Genomic DNA, 16,452 nt, shown 5'->3' on the forward strand with positions numbered 1-16,452 from the left:
TCAGCGACGACTTGTCTCTTATGTTATAATTTTTTTAAATTTTTTATCGATAACAACATGTTCCGTGCATAATACTAATTTTTAAATTTTTAAGATAAACAACTTTTTCTTTCAAAAAAAAAGTGACCAAGTTTATTGTGCATAATAATTATTTTAAAATTTGTAATAGTAGTGACTTTGTCCCGTGTATAATAATTTTTTTAAACATTTAGCAGTGGCAAATTGCCCTATGTATAGTATTTAGTTTGAAATTTGTATCATTGACAACTTGTCTCGTGTATAATAATAATTTTAAAAATTACGTCATTGATGACTTGTCTCGTGTATGATAATTATTTTAATTTTTTTCAAAGATAAATGTCATGTGTATAATTATGTTTTTTAAATTTTACGTAGTGAAATATATTCAGGGCCGTCTTAACAAATTCATAGGCCCAGTTTTAGTTTTATAAGGGATGCAAAAAAAAATAAAAATTATGGGCCCCAAAAAAAATAAATAAGTCATTTTAAAAAAAAAATTATACTTTGGTGGGACTTGAACACATGACCTTGCACTTAACAAAAGCTACCCACGCCACTGGAGCACACTGATCTAAATGATTTTATTTGCTCTTAATATATATATATATATAACCATTTTTCAGTGTCATAAATATTAAAAAAAAAATATTTTGGGCCCCAAAAAATTGGAGGCCCGGTGCCGTAGCCCAGCCTCGACGGGCTATGGGCCGGCCCTGAATATATTAATGACAATTTATCCCGTTTATTTGAGTTAATTCAGAAAATATATTAGGGAAAAATTGTATACTATTTTACTTGTTCTTTACTTATTTGTATAAATAGTGGTCAATGACTTTTAAATTGTGGCAGTACGTAATCTTGAATTTAGCGGTCTATGATATAATATTAGAAGAGATTAATGGTGGTTGTTACGGTCCAAAATAATTGTACACACCCAATCAATTAAAGCATTTAAATTCTAACATAAACTAAATTGATATAATAATTTTAAATGTTTTAATTAGCTGTGTGTGTAAAGTTGTTTTTGACTCTCAATCATATATCATTAAACGCATAATATAATTAATATATCTTAAAAATAATTTTTTTTTCTAATTATATATCTCCCTCGCTATTCTACACGTTCAACTCACACACTTTCTAAAAAAAAAAATCACACAATTTTTTTTAGGGTTAATTATGTTTTTGGTCCCTACAAAATTGCAACCTTGTAAGTTTAGTCCTTACTTAATTTTAATAGCATTTTTAATCCCTACAAAAAATTTCTGCACTCAATATTAGTCCTTACTCAATCCAAATTTGTTTAATTTATGCTTAAACTCTTAAGTTTTTCAACAATTTTTTACAGGCGTGTTAAGAGCGTTATTAAAAGGTCATCCGAAAAAAATATCGCAAAAATTTGATTTATACGTCCATATTTTTGTTATTTATATCTTAAACTTTTGTCGTTTTAAAAAATTCATATTTAATTTATTTCATGTTAAAAAATTATAGATTTTAGTAAATGAACCGTTCATAGTGTTCTAAACTTGTATAAAAAGAATCGTTAAAAAATTTAAGAGTTTAAGGATAATTAAACAAAATTTATTTTAGCAGGGACTAAAATTATAAGTAAATTTTTTTTTTGTAGGGATTAAAAATGCTATTAAAATTAAGTAAGGACTAAACTTACAAGGTTGCAATTTTGTAGGGACCAAAAACATAATTAACCCTTTTTTTTTATGCACAAAAACAACACAAAAAAAAACCATATTAAAAAACAAATATCTTACAATTTTATTTGTTTTTAATTATTCTCCTATCTCTTTCTCACGGTCTCTCCCTTTATTTTGATTTTTTATTTTATTTTTTAACTGCACCTATTTGACAGCAAAACAAACACAATCTTCATTATTTATTTTTTTCTCTCTCTTCACTTATAGAGAAAGGGAATCATAGATCTCATCTTCTCTCTCAACCAACCCTAGCCGCTTCCACCCGTCTTTGTGGCCGCTTCCACCAACCTAAATGGTCAAACCAGATTTATTTCTTCCTTTTTCTTTCCATCAGTTATTTTCTTTCCACCTTTTGTGTTTCAAAATGTTGAAACTATCGCCGGAGCTCCATCCAAAATTCTCCATTTCTGATTGATTGAGAGCTCATCCATGATTTTAACACCAGGTCTCTATTAGGTCTATTATTTTCACGATACGGCCTCTAACCACACGAGATCTTGTTCTTCTCCATTTAGAGATGTATGAAGATATGCTTCTGCTTTTTTTTTTTTTTTTTTTCAGAATATGTAATTTCTTTTTTTAATTAGGCCTGGTATTTTGTAAAAACAAATACTACTATTAGATCTGGAGCAATTTAACTTTTATTTGTTCTAGATGTATTATGTGTATTGATTTTGGTTTATACAAATGGTTCTCTTTTGGAAAATATAATTTCACAAGTAAATTTAAGTTATTCACTATGTTTGTATTTATTTTCTTGTAACTCGTTTTTTTTTTCTCTACAATTTCTTTGCAGAATATTTTTGTTTCTTTTTAGCAATTTTATGTTTTAATGTAGAAAAATGGAAGCATATGTTGTTGCTGCTAAATAAAATTAGTTGACTCGACTTACATTATCCAACTAATTTTTTTCTTCTTATTTTCCATTTACTATTTTTTTTCACATAAAAAAAAAGTATGATTGTTAGAGATTTACAATACCAGATTCGTAAAAGTGTCATGTTCTTTTTTTATTTATAAATCTTTGTTCTCTCTTCTAGTAGAATGAAAAAAAATAAATTAATATCATACAATAAGTTCTTTAATGGTGATATTCCATTTAAAAAACTCTAGTTGCTTTTCTTACCCATACTATCACAAAAACACACACAGTTTGTTCTTTTCATAGTGATATGCGTCTTTTTTTCTTCTTTATTTGTTCTGTTTAAAAAACAAAGGAAAAACCAAGGAAAAACTTTGCAAGAACACAAGTATTTGTGCATAATGCAAATCTTCATTGTAGATATGAAATAATATATTTATTATAGTTTGGATTTGAATGTTTGATATATTGTGCAGTAGAATTTGTGATGTTCATGTACCTAGACAAAAGAAGAAAGTAAACTCAGTTGAAGATTATGTTATGAAGAACATGAAAAGGGAAGAGGAAAATTTTGCAAAGAAAAAAATATAGATGTTATTGTTGTCTTACTCATCTTCTTTCTTTATTAGTATTCTTCATCTAGAAAGAAACATATCCTGCCCATAAAAAAATAAAATGAAGATTAGAAAAATGGATGAGATGAAGAAAGACATGTGAGAAAAAATGTGAGAAAGAGAAAACCAGATAGAATGATATTGTGAGATTATTGTATCTTATATAAAAGAGTTTTGAAATTTGAAATTTGAAATTTAAATTTAAGAGTTTGCCCCCCAAAAATATTGGGAAAGTAAATGTTGAAAACAGTGAAAATAATGATATTTTTTATTGATGTGGTGTGTCATTCAGTTCAAAAGCAACAATGTGCATTTCTTTGTTAATAACAGGCGGTTCCCATTCAATTGGAAGTCTTGTTTATAAGAGCAAACAAAGCAAAAATGACTTTATTATTAGTTAGATGACATCATTGTAGTTAAGTGATATCATTTAGTTAGTAAAAGTAAATTTTAGACATGTTTTACCCTTAATATTGTGACGTGGCAGAAGCAAAGGTTAGGGTAAAAATTGATTTTCCACAGCATCTTCTTTTCTTATATTAAGAGGGATGTTTTTGATAATTTTTCAATATGCCCCCTATATTCTTAGAGGTCCCCGAAAATAAACTAGTGAATGCGTTTTTTGGCGGTGTGCATTTCAGCTAAAATACATTACCATACGTCTACATGTCCAAGATTATTTAGCGAAAATGCCAAAATTGTTAGATTCGCGACTTGAATGTGAATGCTGATTTTTCTATTTGTGTGAGTTTCTAATCACAATTGTTATTTGGTCTATCTACAAAAGAAAAACGTTATCATAAAGACTCTTTCGATAATTATTGAGGTGTGGATTGAGATTTTTTTTTTTTTTTTTTCAAAGGTGAGGATGGGCAAAGTTTGTTTCAACAAATATGGTTGGATAAAACAAAATTAGGAGCAAAGAACAGAACAAAAGTTTAAATTCTTGGTTATCATATAATCATTAGACAATTTTTTTTCAGAGTTTAAGCTATCGAAAATACCAAAATACCTTTTTTATTTTTTACTAATTTTTTCTCTCACCCCCATCTCTCTAATATCCCTCTCCGTCTCATCTCCCTCGGTACACCCTATCCCTTCTCTCTCATCTCTCTCTCTATCTCTCTCCCCTATTTCATCTCTCTCTTCTCTCCTTGTCTCTTGACCCCTTCTCAGTCTCTCTCACGATTTTTTTAAATTTATCTCTCCTCTATTATTGTTTAGATTAACAAAGAACATTGTAATAAATTTCATCTTATTTTGTCCGTATTATCAATTGTCCATCAAACATTATAAAGAAATGCTAACGAATAACTTAGGGCACTATTTTTTTTTTTTTGAGAGATCTTAGGGCACTATTTAAAAGTTTAAGTTAGCAAGACTTAGCTTTATACATGTCAAAAAAATATCTAATACTTTAAAAGATATTGTTAACGAGTGTCCTCGGATACTCTTTAAGCATTCTAAAAGAAAAATTATTCTATAGATAAATTCAAATATTTCAATTTTCAATCAATTGATTACATAAATTTTTAAAAAATTTACAATTTAAATAACTTAAAGAGTGTCTAAGGACATTCATTAACATTTATCCACTTTAAAATATGTCATATCTCATGTATTCCTTTGTTCCTTCACTTTTGCAACCATTATACAAGTTGTGCCACACCTGTTCATTAGACAAATTTACACAAGTTTGCTCTCCAATACCCGGTCCAGCGGTCCTTGCCTACTAATACAACATTGATTAATTATACAATTTCCACTAAAGTCCTCTCAAAAACAAAATTTCCACTAAAGTCAACAACGTATAATTATGACCAGAACTTGTTTTGTATTCATATACTACTTGTATTTTGTTTTCCTTGAAACATCATATATCAGCACAAATTCCTCGCAACTTCTTCATATTTGTATATTCCACACCAACCACATATTTCCCATCTATCTATCTACTTCTTCACAAATATTAAATATCTTATTCTTATTTCAAACCCCATAAATTGCGTTGTAATTTCCTTTACCCTACCACGTTAGAACGAATAATATTAAAACTAATAATACCTGTTGAGTTAAGCAACTCCCAACACACGTTAATGATAACGACAAAAGGTATGCAAGGAAATTCATGCTATGTAGCGGCAACGGCAAGTAACAACGAAACTTCATAAATATATGACTACATATACCTCTCTCCGGTTCTGAAGTTTGAAATAATAATCTTCACCATCATACCTACAAAAAAAAAAAAAAAAAAAACTTTACCATCATTTCATTTCTGTTTTGTTACTACTACCAAATATATTTACAGACTTTGAAAGTAAAGCTTATATTTCAATATCTATTTCTTTTGATATTATTTATAAACTAAGTTTCTAGATCCTAGTTAGTTAGTTAGTTACTAATGGCAGAGAACATAGAACTAGATGTTATTTCATCACCACAGCTTCACCATAAGAATCATTGTTGCAACATGTTTTGTTCTTTTTTTAAGCTCTGTATATATGGAATTTTGCATAAGAAGAACAAGGATGATTTAAATTCTGATTCTGATGCTGTTGCTCATGACAAGCCAAAAATGGGAAAAGATACATTTTATGAGTTCAAAGAAATTCTTATTATTAATAACAAGAATTTTGACAAGAAAATAAGTGGAACTGTAGGATCAATTTTTAAGGTTCCTTTTGGTGTACCTGAAAATCCAGAATTTACTGTTGGTTTGGATTTGCAAATGATTAAGTTGAAGATGGAACTTCTCAAGGATGGTAGTTCTACTCTTTTGTTGACTGGTTTAGGTGGAATGGGAAAAACCACTTTGGCTACAAAGCTTTGTTGGGATCAACAAGTTAAGGGTAAGTCATAATTCCTTTTTTATCCTCTTATGCATGATAAATAGGCTAACTATGTTATTCTTATTTAGGAGTTTTTCCTGTTCTTATGCTTTTTTTTTTTTTTTTTTTTGAATGGCGTGTTCTTATGCTATTATGCTTATTATAAAGATTTGTGTAGAGTTATAGTTATCTCGAAAGATTTTTGATAGACAATTTAATTAAATGTTTACATAACATAAAGGCATATAAGTGTTTATGTAGAAACTAATTCTATTAAAAAAAAAAAAGTTAAAATAAAGTCAAACTGTTTCTATATGAGTTATATAAGTTGTTTACATAAGCTATCTTGGAGAGTTTATAAAATAAGCTGATAACAACTTAAGCTTATGGAGATTTTTCCATAAGTTTTCTGTAATAGTCGGCCACAAGTGCTTATGCCAAACATGGGCTGTTTTGTGATAAATTTATCATAAATTTTTGTTGTTGTGCTATATGCATAGTGAAATTAATACATGAAGTACACAAACACATGTATGCATTATTGTAGGAGATATGAAATATTATGGGCTTATTGTTCTCTTTTGATTCTTTAGGTAAATTCAAAGAAAACATTATATTTGTAACCTTCTCAAAAACACCCATGTTGAAGATTATTGTACAGAGGCTATTTGGACATTGTGGATATCCGGTGCCTGAGTATCAAAGTGACGAAGACGCAGTTAATGGATTGGGACTTTTACTGAGGAAAATTGAGGGAAGTCCAATATTGTTAGTCCTGGATGATGTTTGGCCCGGCTCAGAAGACCTAGTCGAGAAATTTCAATTCCAGATATCAGATTATAAAATTTTGGTCACTTCAAGGGTTGCATTTTCTAGATTTGATAAAACCTTTATCGTAAATCCTCTTGTGCACGAAGATTCAGTAACCCTTTTCCGCCACTACACACAGTTGGGAAAAAACAATTCAAAAATCCCCGACAAAGATCTTATCAAAAAGGTGCTTGTCCTTCTTGTACTGACACCATTTGAGCACTAATGTTACACAATCTACTAATTACTAACTATATTTTTGTTCTTTGAAATACAGGTTGTGGAAAATTGCAAGGGTTTACCTCTAGCCATTAAAGTGATTGCAACATCACTCAGTAATCGTCCATATGAGTTGTGGGAAAAGATTGTGAAGGAACTTTCTCAAGGTCGTTCTATACTTGATTCTAGTACTGAATTACTTACTCGCCTCCGAAAGGTCTTGGATGTTTTGGAAGATAATGCTATTAATAAGGAGTGCTTCATGGACCTTGCATTATTCCCTGAAGACCTGAGAATTCCCGTTGCTGCTCTCATTGATATGTGGGCGGAGTTGTATAAACTAGATGATGAAGGCATAGAAGCAATGGCCATAATCAACAAATTAGACTCTATGAATCTGGCTAAAGTCTCGGTAGCAAGGTATAATATAATGACTACAGATATTTTCTTCTAGGCCACTTAATCCAAATATATTTAACATGAATTATATGGGTCAGAAAATTTAATAGCTCTTCTAGCTATTATGAGAAGCATTTGATTCCTTAATTAACGTTATAAACAGACCATTTGTCTTGGATTGTATTTAAACTTTTCGCAAATTGTAACTCTGTAATTTGCATTGATAGTTTTAATTCTAAGGGAAGAAATCAATAATTGTAATTAAACTATCAAATACAGAACAAGCATTTTTTATCTAGTGATAGGATTTTTCTCTTCAAGGAATACTAACTTTTGTTCATTTCTCAGGAAAAATGCAAGTGACACAGAAAATTACTACTACAATAGCCACTTCATTGTCCTTCATGATCTTCTAAGAGATCTAGGAAATTATCAAAACAACCAGGAACCAATTGAACAAAGAAAAAGACTTCTTATTGATGCAAATGAAAACACACATGACCGGTGGCTTAGGGAGAAGCAGCAGGGCACAATGACCCGCATATTGTCCAATTTTTTGAAATTGTGTGTTAAACCGAAGCCTCAACAGGTCCCTGCCCGCACAGTGTCTATATCAACTGGTTAGTTATACTTTCACCTTTCTCTAAATATATTCACTAACTTACAAGTTAAAAATAACATCAACTCTAAATGTATCCACAATTGATCCCATGTGTTGCATTTGCAGATGAAACTTGTGCTTCTACAGATTGGTCCCAAGTGCAGCCAGCTCACGCTGAGGTTCTGATTTTAAATCTTCAAACCGAACAGTACACATTTCCAGAATTGACGGAGAAAATGAGCAAACTAAAAGCTCTTATAGTCATAAGTCATGTTTTACGCCCTTCTGAACTGAACAATTTTGAGCTAATTAGCTCTTTATCCAACCTGAAAAGAATCAGGCTAGAGCAGATTTCTGTTCCTTCCTTTGGCACAATGAACAATCTCAAAAAATTATCCCTCTACATGTGTAATACAAGAGTAGCTTTTGAAAAGGGTAGCATCCTAATTTCAGATTCGTTTCCTAATTTAGAAGATTTGAGCATTGATTATTCCAAGGATATGGTGGCATTGCCTAATGGGGTGTGTGATATTGCCTCATTAAAAAAGCTCAGTATTACGAATTGCCATAAGCTTTCTTCGCTGCCCCAAGATCTTGGAAAGTTGGTGAATTTGGAACTCTTGAGTCTGATTTCATGCACTGATTTGGTAGAGTTACCAGATTCTATTGGAAGGCTTTTAAATCTAAGACTACTTGACATCTCCAACTGCATAAGCCTTTCAAGTTTACCTGAGGACTTCGGCAATCTTTGTAATCTAAGAAATCTATACATGTCTAGTTGTACAAGTTGTGAATTGCCATTTTCAGTTGTCAATCTTGCGAATTTAAAGGTGATATGCGATGAAGAGACGGCTGCTTCATGGGAATCTTTCCAATCTATGATTTCCAATCTAACTATAGAGGTTCCTCAAGTTGAAGTCAACTTAAATTGGCTTCATGCAAGTCGCTCCTAAAACTTGCATACACTCTTCCTCTGCCTTTGCTAATCTTTGCGGCAGTGTTCTTCAAATGCATGAATACTTATCATGGGTACTAGAGGTGGTTGTTAGTACCTCAGAAATGGCTACCAACGGAGGGGCTGACTGGATGCCAGCTCTTAGGTACAGCTCACATCAACCATCCGAACTGCTACATCAGGTGGTGACCTCGTGACCTTTTCAACACTTGGGGGCTAGAAATTCTTTGGCCTTTCCACCTGCACCAGGTTTGTTAATTTATTGTAGTTGTTATAGACTGTTTTTCCAACTGGATAGAGGCTGAACTTTTATACATCATTTGTATGGAATAATGTTGTGTGCTGACAATGTCTCCCCGTTCAATCATCACAGACAACGAAACTCAATTTGCAAGCTAGAGGTTCCAAGACTTTGGTAATGACCTCGACATAAAACTGAAATTGCTGAATCATCCACAAGCAAATAGACAGGTTGGATCAACTAACAAAATCATTTTCAATGAATGAAGAAAAAGATTGGATCAAGCAAAAGGAGAATAGACAGAGGAGCTAATAAGAGTATTGTATCAGTATAACTCACATCAGCTTCAATATGAGCGAACTTAACAAATGAATCTGCATCGAGATCAAACAGGATAATAAATCTCAACTTGCTTGACGAAGTTAGGGAACTAGTGAACATAACTATGTTTCAAAACTTAGGACTGCAAATAGGTATAACACCATAGTTAAATCTAGAAATTTCAAGGAGGGAGATTAGTCTTGCAGAAGACGACAAGGTAAGGAAGGAAAAACATGGAAAGCTAGCGGGGTATGAAAGGAACATATCGGATCAGCTCCGCACGGAGCAAAAGAGCATACAAGCTAGAAGGCCGAGCTAGAAACATTTATCTGAGATTGTGGAATGCCACACACCTTAAACTATTTAATTTCTTGTAATATGATGTATTCTTTTTCCTACTTGGACCTTTTTCCTCAAAAAAGTTTTTGGTCCTTAGAACATATATGATGTATTCTTGTCTTCTTTTCCATTTCATTATCAACAAAGTCTTTGTTCATTATACTATGATCTCCATTAAAAGAAAACATATAAGCCTGATGATCAACGTCTGTACCCTGGCACGACAATCCGTCAATGAGTCATTCAATATACCATATAAGCTCGAACACGCAAATACAATAGTTAATATTTCCCTTTAAATAATATTATAAAAAAGATAAAATAGTTTAAATGAAAGTTAAATTCTGAGTAAAAAATCTCAACCCAAAAGAGGAGACCCCTTTAAATATTTTCTTTTATAGATATTTGGAACACTAGTTGAATTTGAGTGGAAGTTGGAAGAATAAACACAAGTCTCTTGGGAAAGAACTAGTTTTGGTGTGAATTGAAAAAATGTCGCACATTAGATAGGACATACTCGTTAGTCTATTTGGAAATTAATGGGTTTATTCATAGTAATAACATCATTCAATAATCGTGATTGTTATATCTAAATGATTAGGTGAATAGTGAACATCCAATAGCAAAGTCCATTGTTGATCATGCCAAAAATATCACACAAGATGAACAAAATCATTCATCATGGCCAGAAGCAAAAGAATTTGTATCTATTGCAGGACATGGAGTGAAGGCAGTTGTTCAAAACAAGGAAATAATGGTTGGAAATAAAAAACTGATGTTAGATCATAACATAGCTATTTCAGTGGAAGCTGAAGAAATACTAGCAGAAGCTGAAAACATGGCTCAAACAGGGATTTTAGTATCATTGGATGGAGAAATTGTTTGAGTTTTGGCTGTGTCTGATCCACTGAAACCTGATGTAAAAGAAGTTATTTCTGTTCTTAAATCCATGAAAATAAAGAGCATAATGGTGACAGGTGATAATTGGGGAACTGCAAATTCTATAGCTAGACAAGCTGGTATTGAAACTGTCATGGCTGAGGCTCAACCTGAGACTAACGCTACTAAAGTAAAGGAATTGCAGGTAAACACAAAATTATGGTCCCCATTTCCCAAATTATTGCTTCACTCCTTTAGGGTTTCTATCATTGTTTCCCTCCTTTTTGGTTTAAATATGAGTTTAGTAACTGCGGTTAGTGTAGGTTTTAATCTCCGTAAGTTTTTTTGTTTGGATTCAGTCCTGCGAATTCAATAACGGTTATTTTTAATCTTTAATGTCGGCTTATTGGGCCACGTTGCCGGATTTTATTGGGTCACGTATGACGTCAGATACTAAAAAACAACCTTTTTTTTTTTTGAAAGAAAAAAAACAACCATGTTTGAATGTGTAAAGATTGAATCTAAACAAAATATTTAGAGGGACTAACCAAGTAATTAGACTCAAATAGTTAATAACCTCCCTCTAAAACGAATCATTCAGGAAAACCCGAATTCGATTTTTGCTGGCAACAATTCTTGGTCAGACTTTATATATCCGAGTTCAAAATAATTTGCAATAATTGCAAGAACTAAAATCATGTTTAAACCTTCATTTTTTATTCAATTTTTTAGATTTTATTTTTATTAAAATTGAACAAAATTTACTTAAGAGACTACACTTAAAAAAATTAAATTTTGTATGGACCAAAAATATATTAACCCTATTTAGACAATCTTGTGATAGTTATTTGACATACTTGGTGGCAGAATTCTGGATACACTGTAGGAATGGTAGGAGATGGTATCAATGATTCACCAGCACTAGTAGCAGCTGATGTTGGAATGGCAATTGGTGCTGGAACAGACATTGCTATTGAAGCAGCTGACATTGTTCTTATGAAGAGTAACTTAGAGGATATAATAATTGCCATTGACCTTGCAAAGAAAACTTTCTCACGAATACGTCTAAATTACATTTGGGCTTTAGGTTATAATATTCTAGCCATTCCTATTGCTGCTGGCATACTTTTTCCTTCTACTAGATTTAGGTTACCCCCTTGGATTGCTGGAGCTGCAATGGCTGCTTCTTCTATCAGTGTTGTTTGCTCTTCTCTCTTGTTGAAGAAATACAAGAAACCAACCAAGCTTAACAACTTGGAGATGAATGGTATTCAGATTGAATGATCAACTTGTCAATTGTAAATTTGTAACTATAATAACTAGTCTTGTTTGTTGGGTGCAACATTTTGTTATGTTGCAATTGTAATTTGAATGTAAATTAAAATGCAAGTAGCTTTTTTTTATAAAAAAACCGAAGTAATTAGCTTTAGTAAAACTAGACGTTTAATTACATTCGTCATTTTAAGGAACAGTTATTTTTAATCCTGAAGAATGCTGAAATTATGATTATAAGCATTTTCATAATAAGGTGTTCAATACATGCTGGGACATCAATGAAAATATGAGAACTAACTAGAGATGCGGCTATCCTTGATGGAGCATGAACTATCGATCATTTGTTTTGTCTCTGAATAAACTCAACACGTGTTTTCCAAATGGAAAAAGAAAAAACATATACACTCGCTATTAATGTCTCCGAATACTTTGACGTCAATCTTATCACTATTAAAAAGATCAATCGATTTTTTAGTGTAGTGTAAGTCCACTTGTCCCAGATGCAAGTCATGAACCCAAGTGAGCGGATGAAGAAGGCCCAAGGCTTCCCCTATTTGGCGAAATCCGAACTGTTTTGGGGATTTTGATGTGAACAGAGCGGTCCGCTAGAGTTGCATTTGTAGTGCCCCGTTGCTGGTTTCATCCAATTTGTATCAGTCATGCTGGTGTTAACAGCTCCGCCCAAGTATGCAGTGCATTCTCCCTGCTCCAATTTTCAATCAAGTATTTGACTCTGTCCATAATTTGCAAACTTGCTTCAAAGACATTATTCCTCAACATAGTAAACCTTTGCTTCCAAATGCTGCACACTAAACCAGCCCAATACGCGGCCATGTGATTATCTAAATGCTGCAGCATATAAAAACCCTCAAATATTAGCCGTCCGAAATCCGTCTCAATATTTCACACAGTTTTGGGACGAATTTGTTTTCTTAACGAAATTCGTGCGAAATTTGTGGGAAAAAAAATCTTGTTTAAACATGTTATAAAAATTTCACACGATTTTGGAACGGATTTGGGACGAAAAATTCCGCTCCTTTAAAACCGTCCAAAATCTGTCTGAAAAATCAGACGAAAACTTATTCATCCGAAAATTCCGTCCGAAAACACTGTTTTTTTAGTAGTGTCGTTTTAGCCTTGTTAGCTTGATCTCATCTTATTGCACTAGCTTATTGAACTTGATGATTGTGTATATACATTCGACTTATGATGCCAATGTCTAATCATCCTTAAGACTGCTTCTCTTTCTTGGACCATGACACCGTCCTCTCACCTTGAATTTTTGCTATAAACAAAATAGTCCTTAAGGTTGGATTTCTTAAGTCATGCCACTACAAGTAGATTGTGATGCTTTTTTTAAAAAAGGCGAAAAACTAGATTCTAATATGAATGTAAAAAGTAACATAGAAACTAAAAAGAAAATGCACATAGTTTGTTCTACAAGTTAAAAGAAGATGGCATTTTTTTTTATACAAGAGAGGCATGAACAAACTTACTACCAACTCCAAAACAAAACCAACAAACTTAAAACTAAAAACAAACCAAAAAATTAGCAAGGGAAAAGAATAAAGGGTTTTGCTAATGATTGCCTTAAAGACAATTGTTAAGAATTTATAAATGGATATGTTGATTGATCCTTTATGTCCTCGATGCCATGAGAAAGAAGAGGATATTGATCATATTTTCAAGACTTACACATGGGCTCAACAGGTTTGGTTTCTTTCTCACTTGGGTGTGCATTTTGATAACACGTCTCCTTTATTCAAAGATTGGTTCGAAAATATCATCTCACTCCCTTACGAAGTTTCTGAAAGGATTCTATCTTTATGTTATGTGATTTGGTGTGCTCGAAATAAATTACTCTTATATTGACTTCTTTATAGACGATTAACGTAATATTAGATCTTTATTTTCTAATTGATTAATTGAGCATGTGAAACAAACTTCTAACGTTTCTACTCACCATCTAGCTAAATTTGTTTTATCTTTTATAGACACAATTTGGATTAAAAATTGTCCTCATTATATTGCTTCTTATGTTATAGCTGATATGGTTGCTTAATGAAATATTTTTCACTACAATAAAATAAAATAAATAATCACTTCGCAACCGTCTTGAGAGAATTTAAACATTATATTTTAAAGTTACAAGACTAAGATTTTAATGTTAAGTTAGGTAATATAGATGATATCCGTAAACTACAATTTGTGCTCAAATATATCTAAAAAGAGAATAATGTTGAAAATTAACCATGGTTAGTGAGTTGAGGGATGGTCATCAACTAAGCATAACTAACCACACATTTAAATTGTATTAACAACCTATCTATAATCTAATTTTGATGTGGAATTTATGTCTCCAAAGATCATTTTTCTAAGAACAAAAAGGAATACGCGGTTAACTTTAGCTAACACCGCTGATATATTGCACCTTGATGTGATTATGTGTCAACACGACATTGAAACGAAAAAGCAAAGAAAGTAACATCGAGAGGAAATTACAAGGAAACTTCGTGATAAAATATCTATATAAACCCTTCATATTGATTTCCTCTTTCTTCAACAAAAAATTTCAATTTCATTTTCATCAACAATAACAATGATAGGCAATGATAGGCATTAGACAAGACAGAAGTACAACACCTGGTTGTCGTTTCAAAGGTATAATATGCTAAACTTTCACTTTTAAATCCTCGTTGTTTTGTCTTCCTTTTATAACTTGTTCTTTGTTCGATTTAAATGTAAAAAGGAAAGAAAGAAAAGAAAGAAAAAAAAAACAGGTTAGGTTGGTCCATGCAAAATGTTCAACAACACATGATTCTAGCGTTCAATGGGGGAAAAGATAGTAACAAATTGTTACTAACAATATATGAACTAAAATGAACTTTTGAGAGTCTAAAATCAAAATCATTGACTAAACTCTATTTATGACTACCCTTAATGTGTTGATTGGTTAGTGATGGAGAACAACCACTTTTATAAACAAGTCAAAGATGGTGGCTATCAATGTCCCTAAGCATGTTTAGCGTGTCCAAATCACAAATCTATGTTTTTTTTTGTTCTACTCTATTTTTAAAACTTCACCAATCTTCACTTCGAAAAGAAATACAAACAAATATGAAAGTTGAAAGATTAATATATGTGGACTAAATTTTTATGTGTGTATATTGATTTTTCAAGTACTATTTTTGTTTATATCTCATTCAGGAGAGAATAAATTGTTATCATAATTTCAAAAATATGGATGTCTGATCTTAGGATTAAGAGTGAAAACCCATTTAACTTTAATGTCTAATAAGATTGTAATTTTTTTTTGGACAATTTGTGACCCTTTAACTTGATTACCGTTAAAACATTGTCGATTCCAAATTTCTTTTTTTTGTGATGGTTGGGGTTGAATCCCGGACCTTACATACTCTACCAACTGAGTTAAACTCACGAGGATTGTCGATTTCAATTATATCAAGGCAACCTAATCGCTTGGTATATTAATATATGTCATATTCTTAATTTGACATCTTGGGACATTGCAAATTCTTATGTCAACTACAATTTATTTTAGAATGCTAAAGCATATCTACAATGCTTCCGAACATTACAAGAGAATGTGAAATATTTGATTGTTAAATAATTCCTCAAAAAAAAAAAAAGTAAATAATTGTCAGAGCACGTTGAAAAGGTCATGTGAACAGTGCATATCTAGTGTAGATCAAGAGTTCTTGTTTTAATTTCTACCGAAATGAGTTTTCAAAAAGATCGTTTTTTGAAGAAATTGGTGATGATTTGGCGACAAAAATGCAAAGAGAAAAAATACTAAAATGTCTAATGAATTTTCTTGTTTTTGTCTGCACAGGATAACTAAAATTTCGGTGATGGTGCGGCTAGGAAGTATGATTTATGAATCACATTATTTAAAAATATTAAAATTCAATAATGATGAATGCTAGATGGATAAAAAAAAAACTATCATTAATCAAATGGTGTAGATGGATGGATGGATGGATGGACAGGCACACTTGCACCAAATTTTTATTTTTTTGTAAAGGCTGAGCGAATACATTTAAAAAATCAAGAGAAATTCCTCTAACACAAGATGTATCATAGAAAACTTAAAAATTTATTAATTGCGCCAAACAAACCACGCTACAAATAGCCAAAACCCAAAAACTACACGAATTAAAAAACAGCTTGTAATTAAGCACAATAAATGATTCAACTATTAAATAGAGTAATCAAAATCGAATAATGATGCGATTTTAACAAAAGGGCTCACCGATTGTTAACATTTTCAAATGTTGCCATATAATATATAATCTATTTATATTCAACTGGTGAACAAATTCTATTGATTTATTTATTCAGAAATTCTA

At 31.6% G+C, this 16,452-nt stretch overlaps 2 protein-coding genes and 1 long non-coding RNA gene across 3 annotated transcripts; all 3 read left to right on the forward strand.

The window, feature by feature from the left end:
• The first annotated feature begins 2,116 nt into the window (after positions 1–2,116).
• Positions 2,117–3,274, forward strand: LOC146900959 (uncharacterized). The gene is made up of 2 exons (XR_015021982.1): positions 2,117–2,255; positions 3,075–3,274. It is a non-coding gene; the product is annotated as an uncharacterized LOC146900959 (long non-coding RNA).
• Positions 3,275–5,427: 2,153 nt separating this feature from the next.
• On the forward strand, positions 5,428–10,088 carry LOC146900960 (putative disease resistance protein At5g66890). The gene is made up of 6 exons (XM_085733773.1): positions 5,428–6,064; positions 6,637–7,040; positions 7,131–7,492; positions 7,820–8,091; positions 8,199–9,276; positions 9,401–10,088. Exons 1-5 carry the CDS (start codon positions 5,617–5,619, stop codon positions 9,023–9,025), a joined length of 2,313 nt encoding a protein of 770 aa, XP_085589899.1. The 5' UTR covers positions 5,428–5,616; the 3' UTR covers positions 9,026–9,276; positions 9,401–10,088.
• A 122-nt stretch (positions 10,089–10,210) lies between these two features.
• Positions 10,211–12,242, forward strand: LOC146900961 (putative copper-transporting ATPase HMA5). The gene is made up of 2 exons (XM_085733774.1): positions 10,211–11,012; positions 11,675–12,242. Exons 1-2 carry the CDS (start codon positions 10,878–10,880, stop codon positions 12,089–12,091), a joined length of 552 nt encoding a protein of 183 aa, XP_085589900.1. The 5' UTR covers positions 10,211–10,877; the 3' UTR covers positions 12,092–12,242.
• Positions 12,243–16,452: the final 4,210 nt, after the last annotated feature.

The sequence above is a fragment of the Medicago sativa genome, chromosome 8 (genome assembly GCF_051527215.1).
Source record: "Medicago sativa cultivar Bolivia chromosome 8, Bolivia_mono, whole genome shotgun sequence".
NCBI classification, from domain to species: Eukaryota; Viridiplantae; Streptophyta; class Magnoliopsida; order Fabales; family Fabaceae; genus Medicago; species Medicago sativa.